General features: G+C 44.3%; 1 protein-coding gene and 1 long non-coding RNA gene across 2 annotated transcripts in view; one reads left to right on the top strand and one right to left on the bottom strand.

Moving 5' to 3' along the window:
- Positions 1 to 18,568, top strand: part of ADAMTS2 (ADAM metallopeptidase with thrombospondin type 1 motif 2) — a 253,189-nt gene that overhangs the window by 214,358 nt on the left and 20,263 nt on the right. Inside the window, exons 12-13 of the mRNA XM_045850512.1 lie at positions 2,087 to 2,262; positions 3,313 to 3,446. Of these exons, the coding sequence (XP_045706468.1) occupies positions 2,087 to 2,262; positions 3,313 to 3,446 (310 nt within the window). The remainder of the gene's footprint in view (positions 1 to 2,086; positions 2,263 to 3,312; positions 3,447 to 18,568) is intronic.
- Positions 18,122 to 18,568, bottom strand: part of LOC123826540 — a 62,960-nt gene continuing 62,513 nt past the window's right edge. The window contains exon 8 of the long non-coding RNA XR_006787088.1: positions 18,122 to 18,374. This is a non-coding gene — a long non-coding RNA (uncharacterized LOC123826540). The remainder of the gene's footprint in view (positions 18,375 to 18,568) is intronic.

Raw genomic sequence — 18,568 nt, 5'->3', positions numbered from 1 at the left:
TGCATTTTTTTTCTGGCCAGGCCCTAAATTGGCCACCAGAGAGCCAGGGGGCGCTCCACAGTAACTGCTCGGGGGAGAAGGGTCAAGGCCACATTGGCTGGGAAGGGACTGGTGTCCTGGTCTCCAACAGAGGGAGAGCCTGCACCTCAGGGTCACCTGTGCCATTGGCCACCAGCCCAGCTCCTGATGGAGCCCTCTTCTTCCACTCTGATGGACTCCTGACCAGGGCTCCAGGCTGCTGTCCTCACCAGGAGCAGAGGCAGCAAGGGCGCCCCAAGTGCCCTGACCCCTGACTCCCCTCAAGCATGCCTGGGATGCTTGCCTCATGATGAGACTGACCAGACAGGAAGTTAGAACCACAGTGTCCATAGGCTGCTCAATAAGGACCGTGGGATTCCTGTCCTATGGCATGTGCCTGGCAAACAGTGAGCACTGAATAAATGATAAGTCTCAGCCATCCATGTGATGGAGTAACTCAAGCCCAGGGTGCAGTCAGGAGAGCCGCTCTGCCTGACTTCCCACGCTTGGAGTCCAGGCCCTCCTGCTAATGCCAGGCTCCCAGCTCCAGCAGACTCACCCTTGGCCTGGCTCTGGGGCAGCTCATACAGCTTTGGAGGGGAGAGGCAGCACATGTTCTGTCCTGTCTCACCTGAACGCTGTAGGGATTTTACCCTTCTGGCTTGCCCAGCCTCTTCAGTGACAACAAGGGTCAGGGACAGCAGTGATAGGAGCAAAACTGTCAGTACAGCCTATGAGCCCATCTGTTCATGAAAGCCATCAGTCCTGGAGAACGGCCAGGTCCTGCCCAGTGCCAGCACTCCCTGTCTGACAGCGTGCAGAATACCGACTGTTGATTGACACCAGCCTCATGCACATCTGTAAGAGACCCGTGGCTGCAGTGCCTGGAGCATCCTGAGCTCACAGGCCCCACACAGCCTCTGTTGGCAGTGCAGGTGGCCCCTGGGCCGCCCCTATCCATTGTTGTCCTGGTGACCACTGCTGGACCTCACACTGCCCATTTTAGTTACTATTGCCAGGGCTAATCCAAAGCTCTTCCAATGACACTGGGACCAGTGTGGAGACAGCGCACAGCCCCCAGCTGGGCCCTGCTTGCAGGATTGAGTTCCCACTGTATTCTCCACAGCCCACCCGCTTGTGACTGCAACCCTGCAGCTCTTCACCTGTTCCCCACCACCCCAGATTCTCCAGCTCACTCTCTGTTTTGGAGTCGGCATGGGTTTTGGCTCAGTCGGCATGCCTCATGCCTGGGCTGATCGGGGCCTCCCACAACAGCAGGCCCTTCCTGCTCGACAGACATGTGCTCACCGCTTCCCTGGACTCCCCACACCTCCACCCAGACCTGCCCCCTCTCCCCAGGGACACCCTTGTTGGTGTTGTCATTGGCCTGTGGTCCTACCGGTGACCCTAGCGTCAGTTTCAGAGTTGCCCTTTCTTTCTATCTCCCATGGAACACGGAGGCCTCTGACTGCTCCCGGCGGAGCACAACCCATGGCAGGGCCTTACAGAGGCAGCTTTTCTCCCCTGCCCTGCTATGCAGCGCAGAGCAGGGGCCTCAGCTCTGCTGGGCTTCCCACACCTGGCAGATGGCAGCACTGAGGCCCCAGCCCCTCCTAGGGCCTGGCCGGCCACACCCTCCCAGTCTGGCAGACACACCTGGCAACCCACAGCCAGTGCCTGTTCTGTGGGGCTGGAGGTCTGTGAACAGTTCTCAGTGAAGCGAGAGGATTACAGACACAGGGGTGGAGTGCCACCGGGTGCTCACACCAGGGAAGGACCTTAGCGGGGGGCATTCTAGTATTTCAGAACTGCTCTTTGAATTCTCACCCCAGTCAGGCACAGACTTAGAGGGGACCCCACACGACCCTGAGGAAGGATTGCCAGCCCCCTGGGAGGCTGGCAGGCTGCCCTGGCTCTGTGGCCAGGACAGGGCAGGGCTGGGTTCCTTCAGCCAGCAGAGCTGCCCAACACCTGAGACAAGGGATCCCCCATATTCCACAAGTGGTGCCCCGAAGGCTGGCCTCTCCCTGATGACTTTGAGCTGCAAGGCCTCTGCCCTCTCCTCCAGCCCGGCCAATGGGGGCCGCACCTGCTCAGGACTCGGCTACGACTTCCAGCTCTGCAACTCCCAGAGCTGCCCCGACAGCCTGGCTGACTTCCGAGAGCAGCAGTGCCAGCAGTGGGACCTGTACTTTGAGCATGGCGACGCCCAGCACCACTGGCTGCCCCACGAGCACCAGGACGGTGAGGCTGCGTGTGGAGGGCAGGGCAAGGCTCAGGGACAGTCGGGTGGCTGGACTGGGGCTTGGACTTTCTTGTGCAGCAGAGCCTGTGGGAGCAAGGCTGCCAGCCACAGAACCACCAGCAGAGCCCTTCAGGGGCCTCTGGGGCCACTGGGGCTGGGGCTGGGAGCTCAGGCAGGACTGCAGTCCTGGAGGAGCCAGAGCACGGGGCCTGGCCAGGGGTGCAGGCAGGAGAGCAGCGGCTTGGTGAGCCCTGGTCCTGCCACCTCCAGCTGGTGGAAGAGGTGGCAGGTGTGCTAATAAGCCCACGCAGGGATGGAGGTGGGGACAGCACTGGGTGGAACCAGGCCACCTCCAGCCTTCTCATCTTTCATTCAGGACTCAGTGTCAGAAACCGTAGCTTGAACTGCTTTACTCATGAAAAGGCATGTATTAACTTCTAGGAGCTGGAAAGTCTGGTAGCTTCAGCTGTGATAATGTTTGCATTCCACTTGGATCCCCGTAGCCATGATGGAATTTTAAACACACAGTCTTTGTTCCTTCCAGGAACCGGGCAGGGCTGGTTGCTGGCATGGACCTCACTGCCTCATGGGCCCCCGGCCCCATTGTCCTGTGTGTGTGACACCAGCTGAGCACCCTACAGGGAGGGATGCAGCCTGGCAGGCAGGGTAGACAGCTATCAATTAACAGTGTTTTAGTGACCCAAACTGGATCAAGGGCATCTAGCCTTACTGGGGTTCAGAGAAGGCTGACTGAAGGGATCTTTGGGTAGAGAGCTGCCAAACAGCCACTTGCCTCCCCCAAAGGGCCAGGGCCATGGAGGCTGAGACCTGGGCTGCTCAGGAGGCAAAGCCCTTCCTAAGTCAGCCCTTAGGGTCAAGGCCCTGAGACAGAGACACAACAGAAAGGGGCTGCAGTCCCCTTCCCTTTCATTTCCCTGCCCCAGGGAAGGTGCACTGGGGAGGGTGCTGAATCCTAAGAAGTGGACTTGGGCAGGGAGGTGAGCAAGCAGCCTGTCCTCCTCCCTGACACCCTGCTTCTTCCCTTCCAGCCAAGGAGAGATGCCACCTCTACTGCGAGTCCAAGGAGACTGGGGAGGTTGTGTCCATGAAGCGAATGGTGCACGACGGGACACGCTGCTCCTATAAGGACGCCTTCAGCATCTGTGTGCGAGGAGACTGCAGGGTGAGTATCCTGGCGCCAGCCCAGGAGCCTCAGGGTCACAATGTTGGGTTGTGCGGGGGCAAGGAGTGACACCCTGGGGCAGGGCATGCTCCCAGCCCAGGCTCACCTGCCCACTTCTGGCTGGGGGCTCTCAGCCCTGAGTGTACCTTTGGAGCAGCATGGGTACCTCCTGAGAAAGGCTAATTCCCAGGTCCAGGCTAGGCCCACAGCATGACTTTTACGAACTCCCCAGGTGATTTTAACACACAGTCCTCAAGTGACTCTTTCAAAGCACTGCCACATCCCTGCCCTCCGACCAGGCTGGACGGCTTACTCTTGACCAGGGAGGCCCACCATGGGTCTCCCTGGTTTGGCTCTTCATGGAAACACCTGCTGTGTTTCTGTTGTTATTATTATGTCTTTGGCTTCCATCTGAGGCTGACATAAGAAACCTCTGTGGGGCGACCTCAGCATGCAGCAGTAATGTGAGCACAGCTTGTCCCCACCAGACTCCCTACAAACCATGGGAAGCCCATGTTGTTTGTGTGGACAGGACTGAGAGCAGGTGTCATTGAGGCTGACTATCTCAGGAGTCTCTGGCTGAGAGCCGGCAGGACCAGGCACCTGGAGGAGGGGGTGGGACTGCAAGCCCAGGAGGTGGGGTACGGGGCAGCCTGGACATGCTCAGAGCCACTCGCCACTCATGTAGGACCTGGAACCACGGGAAGCCCCAGTGAAGGAGGTACCTCCAGGACATGGGGGCAGTGTGGCAGGAGGCTGGCTCAGCCTGACCACTTCAGGGAGTCCAGGCCACCCAGACTGCTCAGAGAATGAAACCAAATGCGCTGAGGAGGGCCACAGTGTTTCCTCTGTGCCCACAGGGCTTTGATTTATGGAGGTGACAGTAAGGACCCAGAGAGGCCAAGGCTTTTGAAAGAACTTATCACTCACAGTTCCCAAGAGAACAGCATGCCAGGCCTTGCAGGACACATGGGGAAGCATGAGTCTGCTTGGGATGCAGGAGAAACAGGAGAAGCCCAGGCCAGAGCCATCAGGGTGTTCTCATGGGAAAGGCAGGGCAGGGCAGGGCAGGGGAGCCGGTCAGGAATGGCCAGTTTGAAGAGCTCAAGCCGGCTTCAGCTCTAGGGCTGGGGTGCAGTAGCCGGCTACCTGGCCCTGGGATGATGTTGGGCAGGGGACATACTGTTCTCATGGGTGAGAGATAAAGGGAGTGGCTGGGGGTTGGAGGCCTCACATCTAAAAGGCGTGCTTCCAGGCTAGCCCTTTGCATCTCTAAGAACTGGCTAGTCCCGGGACATCATAGGCACGGAAAATTTAAGAAAATAATGACTGGTGCCGGCAGTAAGCATGGGAAACCTTTAGTAGTAGAAGAAGCTTTAAATGGCAGCTGTGAGCAGGGTCACAAACACAGCGGAGAAGTCAGCACTGGTTTACGGTCTCAGTGTGAGCAGCCAGCTTCACTCCCGATGTTGATGGATGAAGAAAAGGTTAATTATTCCTGGATTACTGGTGATTGTGAATGGCAATAGCAACAGGATAGTTTTCCATAATTAGACCAAACATACATTTACATGTATATATGCTCACACTGCAAAAGTGAGAGAACAGAGGAGGCAGAAGGAAAGATTGAAAACACAGAAGACGAGGGTAGAGTCAGATGAACCACGAGCACTACCACTACAGTGAATGTGAAACTCTTCTTTTAAAAGGATCTAACACTGGATCAAAAAATAATATCCAAGTGGATGCTGTCAATTAAAAAATATCAAAACAAGGTGGGCAGGGCAGGGGAGAGTAATGGGGGAAGAATGGGGACAACTATAATTGAACAACAATAAAATTTTTTTAAAGATTTTATTTATTTTTAGAGAGGGAAGGGAGGGAGATAGAGAGAGAGAGAGAGAAACATCAATGTGATGGTTGCTGGGGGCCGTGGCCTGCAACCCTGGCATGTGCCCTGACTGGGAATCGAACCTGCGATGATTTGGTTCACAGCCCACACTCAATCCACTGAGCTATGCCAGCCAGGTCAATAAAATTTTTTTTTAAAAAGAAAATGTCAAAACACAATGACTCGGGAAGGTTAAAAGTGAAACGACATCAAAAGGCGTTCAGGAGCCTGAAACACTAGCATACCCGTAACATATGCACACCGCAGGGAGTCAACAGGGAATCGATTAAATGAGGCTCCTAACATGGACTTGTCTTGGTAAAGTAATAACATGCTACCAACTCTGTCACCTAAAAACTGTGAGGAAAAGGGAGAGATTGAAGTAAGCCTGCATGGGTCCTGATCCCGTAACTCTCGGGGAGAGTTTCCCAGCTGATGGGAAGGGAGGAAAGCCCCGCCTCCTGACTCTACCCCTCGAGGTGTGATGGCACCTTCACCTCCAACAGCTCCCACCTTGGCCTGAGCTGTCAGCCACCCTGGTCACAGCAGCATGCAGAGCCACTTGAAGACACATGGCCATCTCCAGTCTGGGCTGTCTTTTCCCCAGTAACCCCTCCAGAATCTAAAGTGTGATTCAGACCAGCAGGTGTGCTTCACTGGCCTCTTGGACTGGGTGTCATTTCCCCGTAGTTCCCTTACAGACAGCTGGATAGTCAGCAACGACTCTTGGACATCTGTTGATGCTGGCAAGGACAGATAGATGTTCCTGAGCCAGGAGTAGGGCCTGGAAGGTCACACTGCCTGACACAAGCTGGCCAGCAGCAGCCCAAACAAAAGTCTGCTGTCCCACACTCCTCTACGTGACCGATTACTAGACACGTCCAGACTTCAGAAACAGTAAAAGGTGAAAGAGAATGTGTCTTAGAATGAAGAAGTGATGACAGACCATTTTAATATCTCTCTGGTTTGGACAGATGGAGTAGTTAATTGGTTTTCTTTGTTAGCTTTCTGTGACTCACAAAACAAAAGCTCAGAGCCACTGACCTCACACTAACATGCCGCCTCAGTTTCTCTTTGTCTGGGTGTCCTTCTCATCCAGCCCATTGCATTTCCAGTTACTGTCTTTGGTTGCTCACAGGCTGAAAGCCTGTTAGAAGGAACAGGGGTCGATGGGGAGCATCTAACAGCTGGTCCTCAGCAGAGGTGTGCAGTCTCCTTGGCCTGGCTCCTGGCAAGTCGGGCTTAAGAGTCAGGGACAGGGCCCTCCTGACCACGTCCTTCTCTGGCTCCAGTGCTTATCTATGCGGGCAAGTCACCTGCCCTGCAGCTCTGAGTCTTTTCACTACTGGTTATTATGAAGGACACCTGAGCATTGGCCCCCTCAGACAACAGGCTGGGTGAACCCTTCTCCCAGGGAAGTGAACCCCTGACGTCCTGCACCCAACTCCAGTGTGGTTCTCCCCAACACCAGCAAGCAATTCCCCAACATGAGCCTATGTCCTACAATTCAACTCAGTTCTGGCACCATCTACCTGAAAACAGCATCAGAGCCCACGGTTAAGGATTCAGTCTTATAATACCACCCCCACCCATTTGGCCTGCAATAGAGAGTTCACTTACCACCTGTGCTTCTGACTAGCTGGTGGTAGGTTGGAAATTCCCAGGAGCTCCTCCTTGGGTTTGATTAATCTGCCAGAGCGCCTCACAGAAGTCAGAAAAATATTTTATTTACTTGATCACTGGTTTATTAAGAAAGGGTCTAACTCAGAAACAGCCAGATGGAACAGCATAGGGCCCAGTGTGGGGGAAGGGGCTAGGGGCTTCTCTGCTGTGTGCAGGTGCACCACTCTCCCCAGATCTGCAAGCCCCACCCTTTCAGGTTTTTTAGGGAGGTTTCATTACATAGGTATTGTTAACCTGAACATAGAAGACCTTACAAAGTCTTCTTTGTAAGAAGCATTTATTTGAGATCCAAGGACAGCTCTTTGGGAATGCCTGATTCAGGCAGAGGCCTGATGAGGAGACAGAGGTGACGGATGTGTAGAAGGGGAAGAGGAATGACTGCATCAACAGAAGGAAGGCAATTCTGTCAGTGCAGATCACGTAGCATAGTGATGTAATTCTAAACCACATTTTCAGTCCAACAGCCATCAGTCCAGGAGCCCCAGTATCTGCTTTGTTCCTCCCTTTGCAAACAGGTCTCTGGGGCACAGCATAGACTTAGGCCCCATCCAAAGGTCATTCTGCCCTGTTTTAACTTTCTAAGGTTTGAGGCATCAGACGCTCGAGGCAGTTCTTGTCGGGTGGCAGCTCTAGCTCTATTTTAAAGGGGTTCCATTTTTTTCTCCCTTCTGATGAGGATCTTCCCTGAAGACATCATTGATCATTTATCAGAAAGCAGCACTGATCAGTTAGTAAAAATGTCACTAGCCCTCCATAGCCAGGAGGCTCATTTTCAGGACGTCATGCCATTGTCAGTCCCTAGTCACCAGGAAGGCCCCTCCCCACATGTCACACCCCATCTAGAAGGGGAAGTAGCTTTCCTTAGGAGCCTTAGGCCACAGTTGGGCAACAAGAGCTCCAGAACAGAGGAAACCTTTGCCACCAGGTGAAGGTGTTTCTCTGAGGGCAAACATCTTCTGGAGGTTCTGGAGGTTTCTCATGTGGTTTCATAGGACCTAGTGACCACTTCAACACGTTGAGCAGCTATTGTTGGAGTGGTATCTTTACAGCACTGAGCTGTGCAAAACAAACCACATTTTATAACAGTGAAATTCTCTCTAATAACAAACAAAATGCTAAGCCAATTTGAAGACTACATCTGAAACTGGAGATATCACCTGAGGACAGTAAGGCATTCAAGAATCGTGATATGACATAAGAACCACTCTGATAGAATTGAACAACCTGAACACAAGAGTGGTTTAAATTTAAAAGAATGATAAATTCAAAGTCAGACTGGAAAGAAATTAGCCACCATCAAAGAGGGGTAATGATGTTGTCACAAATAGGTACGTTTTCCTCAGTTAACAAAATGCTTTGAAGGAAATAATTGAATAATACACCCAACTAGAAAATTGTAGTTTTCTGAGTCAGATTTTTTTTTAGCTCAGGCCTTCCTGTTCCTCAAAAACTGGACATTTCAGGGTGAATACCAGATACTGGTTCTTTCAGTGGTTTCTGCTGGTGTTACTGAAGTTACGTCTTATTTCTCGTGTGGAGACCACATCAACTTGCTTTGGATGAGGCTTGCATTTGGAAGGAACTTCAGAAAACCTAAAACCAGAGTTTTCTGTAGTGTCCACAACACCATCTTCTCCTGCAGAACCATTGTTTCTATGACTACCTACCTGTTCACTTCTCTGACATTCAGCACCATCCAGAACATCTTGTAGAGACTGGTTACTAAGTGAGCACTGTTTTGCCCCGCAGCACAAGGTGACACAGCCCACCTCCAGCTTCTGTCTTTGAAATATTCCCTCGTCTCTCTGAGATTCATTTTGATTCTCTAAACAAGTTGATGGTAAAATAAACCTTAAATAGACTGTGTAAATTTAATTGGACTAGTCATGGCAGGTGCTTCTCTGGGCCTCGGCCTGTAAAATATACTGCTTGACCCACTGTGTCTGTCCATATAGTGAATTTTCCTTCCCCTATAACAAGCCTTCTTTGTCACTGGCCTATGGTGGTTGTGATTTTGGAGAAAATCGTGGAAATAAACCTGTCCAAAGTTTGTGGTGCCGTATATCTGGTCCCAGTTTTGGTTGTTAGTGTCAGATCAGAGATCCCTGGCAGCAGCAGAGAAACAGCAGGCCCACTCAGAGTACTTGGAGTGATTTTGGATGGTGTTGATTCATGTACCTGGTGTTTAAAACACCTGCTACCTGGGTTACTTTCTCTAACATGCAGCATAACTCAGTAAAAGATGCAGACACAAGCCTAAAACTAAGTTTTAGTCAGAGGGTCAGAGAGTCACATTAGAAATTATTTGAAGTCACTTTTCTATTTAGTTGCAGATGTTATTTTTATAATCTTCTCTGCCTCTGGAAACATTGTGTAAATCATGGCCAGAATGACAAATCATAGGACATTGAAATGTGTGTAACTTTTGCGTCCAGCAGAAAGGCCTCATATTTCCAAAAACTTGTTTTGGGGAAAAAGAATTTGACTTGTTGGTGAGGAGGACCTGGTAAAAATTGAAATATAACCCAATCCTGTCTTAAAGTGTGGACCTTCTATTCTTTTCCAATAAAACTGCCTGTCCTGTCCTGGTGCCCTTCACCCTCAAATTCACCGTCAGCAGTATATGCAATACAGAGGGCATGAGGCCAGACTCTGTGAAAGTTCTACTGCACAAAGTCAGTTGTGAAAACCTGGTGAGAACACATGATAAAAGCTTCCCATTTTTTTCAGCTTTCTCCTCTCTCTCATTGAATTTTCTTTCTAAACTTTATGATGATGTGGATTGATAAGGAACAGTTTCACGTCAAATCTGGAATTGCCACAAATAACTGATGTGACATGAGGGTAGCAAACTTGCCTTTTGGATTCTTTATCAGTAATATTGAGAGTTACAAAGCTATGATCCTACAGTGTTATTTTTCTAGTTAAGTGTGGAAAGAGTATTTTTATTTTAAAATATTGTGTTTTAAAAATGAATAAGAAAATTCTGGCCTTAACTGCCATGTTAGATTATTCTGCCTTTATAGACATTGTTAGAACACTTTATTGAAAAACAGCACTTTAACACTTTTTCCTGGTGCACATGGAATATTTTCAAAATAGATCACATACAAAGTGACCAAACAAGACTTAAAAAATTCAAAAATTTTGAAATTATATCAATATTGTTTTCTGAACCCAGTGGTTACTAAAATTCAAGTATAGGTAAAATAAACAAACAACAAGAATTATGAGAAAATTATAAATCATGCTTCTAAACAACCAATACATCAAAGAAGAGAAAAAGTTTTAAAAACCAAAACATTCCTTGAGACAAATAAAAAGGAAAATAACCTCACTAAACCTGAGATGCATCATAAATGCATCCTAAAAAAAAAAAAACTTTACAGCTATATAGGCCTATCACAAGAGAAAAAAATCAAAATACCAGCAAAACAATTTAAATTTGCCAGTAAGAAAAGCAAACAAGATAAAAAGAAAGAAGAAAAAGACACTAAAATTCAATGCAGAAATTAATGAAATTTAAAAGATAAGCCCTGGCTGGTGTAGTTCGGTGGATTGAGCATGAGCTGTGTGAGAACCAAACGGTCGCCAGTTCAATTCCCAGTCAGGTAACATGCCTGGGTTGTGGGCCAGGTCCCCAGTAGGGGACACACAAGAGGCAACCACACATTGATATTTTTGTCCCTTTCTCTTTCCCTTTTCCTTTCTCTAAAAGTAAATAAATAAAATATTTAAAATAAAAAGTAAATAAATAAATAAAAGATAGAAAAATAATAATAACTATGAAGGATAGTTATTTCAAATTATAAATACACTGACAAACCCATAATAAGATTCATCAGGCCAAAAGAAGACCACAAGAGAGTTCTCTGCCTTATGAATAAAATCAAGAATTGAAAAGGAAAAACTACAACTATCACCAAAAATAAGAAAAGAATCATTAATGAATACTATGGCAGGAACAGGAATCAGGAAAAGGAAAAGAAAGCTCACTCTCACCACTATTATTCAACACAGTACTGTATTTTTCTGGCCATAGCAATCAAATAAGAAAAATAATTTAAAGATAACAAAAATATGGACAAAACCTGACATTTTTGGCAAATGACATTACATTATATATTCAAAACCTTAGATAATTAAAAAAATAATATAATTATTTAAAGAATTCAGTAGCCCTGGCTGGTGTGGCTCAGTGGATTGAGTGCTGGCCTGTAAACCAAAGTGTTGCCTGTTCAATTACCAGTCAAGGCACATGCCTGGGTTGCAAGCCAGGTCTCCAGTAGGGGGCACACGAGAGGCAAACCACACACTGATGCTTCCTTCCCTCTTTCTCCTTCCCTTCCCCTCTAAAAATAAAGAAATAAAATCTTTAAAAAAAATAGAATTCAGTAAAGTAGTAAAATAAAAATCAATATCTACATATCTGTCATGTTTGTATACAATAATAACAATCAGAAGAAATAAATGAAATAATTATATTTACAATTGCATGAAAAAGAATTAACTAATTAGAAATTAATGTATGCAAAGAGGTAAAAAAAGTACCACCAAAATTATAAGATATTGAAAGAATTTACAGACAAGAAAAAATAAAAGAATAAATTGTGTGAAGTGATTTATAGATTCAAATTGTTAAAATAACTGTACTTCCCAAGGCAATTTACAGGTTCAGTGAAATCCCTCTCAACATGCAAATGTCACTTTTCTCAGGACTGGAATGAATAATTTTCAAATCTATGTGGAACCAATTGACCCCAAATGTTCAAAGCAATGTTGAGAAAAAGTATAAAGTTGAAGATGTTGCTTTCCATGGTCTCAAACTATGCTACAAAGTTCTAGTAATCAAAACAGTAAAGTGTTTGCACAAAAATGGACACATAGAACAATGGATCAGAATGGAGAGCTCATGTTTTCATCCACTCATACACTGATGGGCACTTGGGCTGCTTCCAAATATTGGCTATTATAAATAACATTGCAATAAACACAGGGGTGCATATACATTTTCTAGTTAGTGTGTCAGCTTTCTTCAGATAGATTTCAGAAGTGGAATTGCTAGGTCACTAGGCAGCTTAATTTTTAATTTTTTGAAGAAACTACATAGTATTTTGTCTGGTTGCTGTATTAATCTGTATTCTCAACAAGAGTGCATGAGGGTATGTACACAATTGAATATTCCTCAACTAAAAATATGAAGAAAAGGTAACTTTTGTAACAATGGGAATGGCCTTAGAGTATATTGTACTAAGTAAAATAAGCAAGTCAGAGAAAGAAAAATGCAACATGAATTCACTTATATTTATAACCTAATGAACAAAACAAACAAACAAACAAAATACAAATAGAGTCATACATACTGAAAACAGACTGACAGATGTCAGAGGGGATGGGTTTGGAAAGCTGTTTATAAACAGAGAGTAAAGTGAAGCAGAAAAGAACTCATGAACAATGACAAAAATATGGTGATCAAAGCAGAAAAGAAGGGTGGGGCAAAGCAGAAAAGGATAAAAATAATAGTTGATAAAAAAGACTTGACTTTGGATGATGAACACAATAATATATTCAAATAATGTATAAAATTATACATTTGAAATCTATATAAAATTATTACCAAATGTCAACCATAAACATTCAATACTAAATAATTAACTAACTAATTAAATACTAAAAAAAGATTCATGATATCAAAGAGCTATGAGCAGTCTGTGGGCACTGTATGTAATTATTTGGTTTGTGGCCAGATTTCATCTAGTTTTTTTGTCTATTTTACCATAGGTGTCTTATCCAAGTACAACAAAAGGTATTAACAACAGAGCAAACCACCATGCTTAACTAGGACACAGCCAAAAGGAATTCTACTTTCTTTTTTTTAAGAACTTTTTTGTTTGTTTTTATATTTTATTTATTTATTTTTAGAGAGAGGGGCAGGGAGGGAGAAGGAGAAGGAGATAAATATCAATGTGTGATTGCCTCTCATGTGGCCTCCACTGGGGACTTGGCCCATGACCCAGGCGTGTGCCTTGACTGGGAATCGAACTGGCAACCCTTTGGTTCACACCCCGTGTTCAATCCACTGAGCTACACCAATCAGGGCAGGAATTCTAATATTACTCATGCATGGGAATTTAAAGATTTTTCTGGTTGGGTATTGCTGTGGTAGTTGCTGCAATAGTTGCCCAAGGCAAAAGTGTTTTCTCAAACCTGGTGCCCTCCCTGGGGCCAACACCACCAAGCATGGAACATGCTGGACTGTGTGTGTGTGTGTGTTTATGACGAGCTGCATGTTTTGGCCTGTGAAGTAGGGGTGAAGATGATGCCCAATGTTAAGTTATCTTCCCAGAGTGAAATCAAGGGGGAAAAAGAAACAGCAACTGTTATGGTGAGTGCTTGGTTTGCATATTGTTTGTGAAAAAGGAAGGGACTAAAGTGAGGACAAAAGGAAAAGGAAGGTGTAGACTGTACTGGCCTGGCCAGAATCCTGAGCCAGCTGTCCCCAGCAGAGGTCTTCTGCTTCATTTTCTTACATCTGGAAAATAAAGATCAAAAACCACTAATATTTCATATCAAAGTCATAAAAATTATAATTGACCTTATCATTGCATTCATTCCCATGTTATTAGTTCTTGCTGATCTTGATTTTCTTGTGAGCAGTTTTGGGAGTTTAGTTTTTTCTTAGAGTTCTGTAAATCTTTACCCAATCCAGTGTCACATTTTTAAAAGTATAAACTCTTTGAAAATGAAATACATTGGTAAAATGTTATTTTTTACCAACGTATCAGAGTAAAACAGTAATTGTCTGCAAATGACAAAAGACATAAAAACAGCCATGGTTAAAGATCTGATGAGGTCACATACGTATGTGTGAAGAACGCAACTGATGTAGTTACACATTCTCATGTTAAACTGACTGTGTGTGTGTAAACCTTTCTCAAGACCCCTCCACAAACCTTCTGCAACATACCTGCCCCTTTCAGTTTTGATCCTACCCTTTCCCTTTAAATGATCATTTTATTTTAAGGCAAATTTCTTTTTTCTTTTTCTTTCTTAACCAGAAAAAATACCTGTGTCTTTATACTCTTCCTTATCCAAAAAGTACAGTTGATTCTCTTTCCCTCGAGAGAAGAGCATGTCCTTGCTCTGGACCTTTTTCCGCTGAAAGCACATGTCCTGCTTTCCATGGAGAGTCATTGGGCTCACCCTTATTATTTTTAGTAGTTTTATAAAACAAACAAACAAAAAGCACATCACTCTTTTAGAAATTAATTTTGGCAAGGTAACTTATATAGCAGTTTGTGTTTTTAAAAGGCCACTTTTTCTTTCTCTTCAGTGTCTGTGGACAATGTTTTGGTTAGTTCCTGAATGTTTACAGTTTAAAGATAGGATAAGAGACATAACTTTACCAGGACATATTGAATTTTGAGAATTTTACATAATTTTTATAATATTTGTATTAATAACATATCTACATAAACATCATGAAATGTTCAGCATCATCTATTTGGCCACTGAATGAGCCTAACTGGCTTAACCTTCTCCTTTTGTAAAGAGAGAAACACATCTCTGAGTTGCTCAGGGTGCTTCAGAAGATCCCAAAATTATCCCTTGGTCAGTAAGACTTCATTTAGAATCTGGTCTTGGAAAACCTGTCAAACATATAAACGGTTTAAAAACATCTGTTCAGATGGAAGCACAGGTGAATGGGGAATGATACTGAAGTTATTTATTTAATCCTGGCAACAAAAGTTCCACAGGCAAATACAGAAAGTTGAGCAGCTGCAAGCAAAATCCAGCTCCGTTCATATTAGGAAGTCTCAGTTTACTTAAGCCATTACAGGCCTGATGGTACGGAGTCCACGAGATCATCTAAATAAAATATAAGATGTTTCCTTTTGTAATTTTTTTACTAAGAGCATACCAATAATAGAGGAAAATTTCGTTCTTCTAGGAAAGAAATAACATTAAGTTTTAGCTTTGCACAAGCATACCAATGATTTTAAAGCTTAGCTAATTCTTTTAAACCCTTTATAAAAATAACTTTAGCCAGCTTAACTGTAAGAGTTAAAATTCTTTCCTTCTCTTTTCCCATTCTGACGTAACCAGGACAAAATCATTTTTGCTTTTCTTAGTGAGAACATATCTCCATACCTGATACCACTTCTTATTGAAAGTACATATTAATTTCTTCCACGTTATTTAGAATGTTAACCCTTAGAACCCCTTAATTTTAGTGACAACCAAAAGTAAGCAATTAGCATTTAGTAGACTGGCAAATTCATAAACATATTTTATAGCCTCTAGAAATGTAGTTTCTTTCACTGACTGATGTATTTTATAATTTTTAGCAATGTGTTTCCTCAACCTAGCATAAAACATTTTTATTAAACAACCCAAATATCTTTGTTTTTCTGTACTAAGAAGCCAAAAACATGTAAACTTAGAGTTACTTAACAATTAAAGTTTCAGCATTTAATCATTTTTATCTTTTTTCTATTTTAGGAAACTTTTGCAAGTTGTTTTATTTACAGTGCCATTTTTTAAAAAGGTCGCTAAAGTTAACTGGACAATAAACTGGGCAGAAGTCACTTGACAAAAAGAGAGAAAGCCCCAAATGCCACCTGCTATAGAGACCCACAATTCAGTGCTGTTCAGAGCAAAGAGCAAAGAAACTTGATCAGACTGGGGTAGATTCAGCCATAGGGGTGGAATCTGTGCCCAGACTGCACATGCAATGAGGACACTGTCCTGCCAACACAATGCACTTGCTCTGCATTTGTCTGCTGTTTGTCTGATGTTAACAATTATAAGCAGAGCAGTGCAACTAGTGTTTGGAACAGCCCTTAGGGTGTCACAGTGTCGGGCACAATGTCTCACTTCTCTTCTCACCCTAGGTTCCCTTTTCATACCTGGTCTTCCTCTTCTTCAGTAAAGTCATTTTTCCCTCACCTGAGGCTATGTTTATTGATTTTAGAGAGAGGAAGAAACATCCATCAGCTGTGTCCCATACATACACCCACCAGGGATCAAACCCACAACCTACGTATGTGCCCTGACCAGGGATCCAACCTGCAACTTTCCGGTGTACCGGACAACACCCCAACCAACTGAGCCACCCAGCCAGGGTTTCAGTAAAGTCATTTTTGATATTGAAGTTCTTATGAATCTCTTTATTTTCCCCTTGATCACACTGGCAACAGTCTTGCATGTAACATCAGGCAAACCTTTGATGCCTAACTAGTTTGCAGCCAGAATAAGTTTAAAAAGTGTTCTTTGGTCAACTTTCAGGAATTCTGGGTCCCATACCCAGAATCATCTGTTCACTCCTCTGTGTCCTTGTCATCTTCAGGAGGAGGAGGCCAATCATCCCTGCACCCCTGAGTGACCTTTCCTAAGGTTGCTGCGTCAATGCTTTGTAGGGGAACTGGGTCATCACCTATTCCCACGTCACCTAACCTGATCTCAATTGATTGGCAGTTTGCACATCACCTTCAAATCTCTCTGCCAGAACTCTGTGACTGCGTTGTAGGCATGCTGCTCAGGGTCCAGGAGAGCAGGGTGGCCCACAGGCACCACAGGGAAAGGCAGGGAAAGGCCAAGGACAGGGCCACTCCCATTGTCATCCTTTTTTTAAAAAAAGATTTTATTTATTTATTTATTTTTAGAGAGGGAAAGGAGGGAGAAAGAGAGAGAGAGAAACATCAATGTGGTGGTTGCTGGGGGCCGTGGCCTGCAATCTAGACATGTGCCCTGACTGGGAATCAAACCTGTGACGCTTTGGTTGGCAGCCCGCACTCAATCCACTGAGCTATGCCAGCCAGGGCTTCTGTTGTCATCCTTTAACTTAACTCAGTAGAAATCCAGGGCTTCAAGTTACCCAAAGATTTTATGAAACTACTTTTAAGTACATCTAACATAAAACAATTATTGAAAAGTTTCACCAACAACCTTTTGTTTCATTTACAGCTATTTATTAAATTTCTGTAATTATATTTAGATTACTCAAAAATTTTATGAGACATTAGACAAAGTTAATTATTATCCCAAACTGTTTTCCTGTTGACAAACCCTGTAACAGAGATAGCATGAACTTATTTTTTTGTAAAGGCAGATAAAATAAAAATATATTAGGTGTTGCTAACTTTAATAACATGGCTGTTTTAATTAAACCAACAAACTTAAATCAATTTTGACATTAAATCTTTTCCCAGGTCATGTGATCTTGAAAACCTTTGTGTTTGTTATATTTCTTAATTTATGTAAGTTCTTTAAGCCAATTAAACAGAACTTTTCATATAAACCAATTTTGTTAATTTCCTCTACATACACATATATAGGCAGACACAACCAGAGATCGGATCATTTTACTTAAAAAACAATTTTAACCATGAGACAGGTACAGCAAACTTCATTAATTTATAATAAAATAAGTTAGTTTGTTCATTCAAATGGCTAAACCTTTCAGATTTGTATTTGGCCTTGATAAACAATGTTTGAGGAGGGGTGGGAGCCCGTTTAGCTCCTTGTGCTTTGAAAAGCTCTCTGTCCCACTGTTTTTCCCTTTGGTTTGGTTAGTCTCAGGCAGTTGTGGGCTATGTTTACATTTCTGATACGTGTGTGAAGACTTTGGAATTACTGAGAGGACTTCAAAAAAATCTTATTAGACTTTTAACTTTGCCAAGTTAATGATCATAGAGTTATTAGATTCTTTTAAATGTCTTGTCAGGTTTCAGACAAGACAAACAATAAGAAATTCTTTTAGGATTAATTTAGAAGTTATTTTTTCTTTTAAACACTTTTGGTTATTAAGCAAAGAGTGCATTGCATTGTCTCAGAGTGGTTCGGATCCCTCTCCCTTTGTGGAGTACTTAAGACAAACAACAGAGACAAGAAAAGGAAACAAAGGAGCACAATTAAACGGGTATCCACCTTTCAGGAAATAGCACCCTTTTGGTCGGAGACATCACACCACCTGCCAGCACTGGGGCAGTCACCCCCCTCCCTTTGTAACTGGAAAAGACACCAACGTTCGGGCTGCCTGTCACTACCAAACCAAATAAGCAATGACAGCGACTGAATCTTTTACAGGCACTTTATTCAGATGGATGGCGATCCGAGAAGATGGTGGGTTCACACCCTAATGGACCATCTTGTCTTCTCTTTCCAGGCCAGACTTTTTATACCAGGGAATAAACAAGATGCAGTGAGAGCTTTGAGAATCAGGGGGGGATTAGGTGATAGAAGCTGCAACATTCTTGTCCTGGGCAATTAGCTGTTCCCAAGGGCGGGTGGTCCTCTGTCTCTCCCTGGAACACAGAGGCCCGGATGCCTCCAGGAGCCAGGACGGGACTTATCTGTAGTTTCCAAAACACAAGCTTTAACATACATATTACTCACTAGACTTATAACTTTTTACCTTAAGCTAAAATTTTCCAAGTCTTGAGTCCCCTATCACCTTGAACGAAAAACCCCTTTTTCTCTCAGAGAAAGGGAATTGACCTCAACCAAAAAAAAGGAGGAGGTCTGAACCTAAGAGGACTTCACAGTC

The sequence above is a fragment of the Phyllostomus hastatus genome, unplaced genomic scaffold (genome assembly GCF_019186645.2).
Source record: "Phyllostomus hastatus isolate PE091 unplaced genomic scaffold, TTU_PhHast_1.1 phas_contig_81, whole genome shotgun sequence".
Taxonomy (NCBI): Eukaryota; Metazoa; Chordata; class Mammalia; order Chiroptera; family Phyllostomidae; genus Phyllostomus; species Phyllostomus hastatus.
Note: the sequence above shows the minus strand (reverse complement) of the source record. Positions and strands in the feature narration are given on the sequence as shown.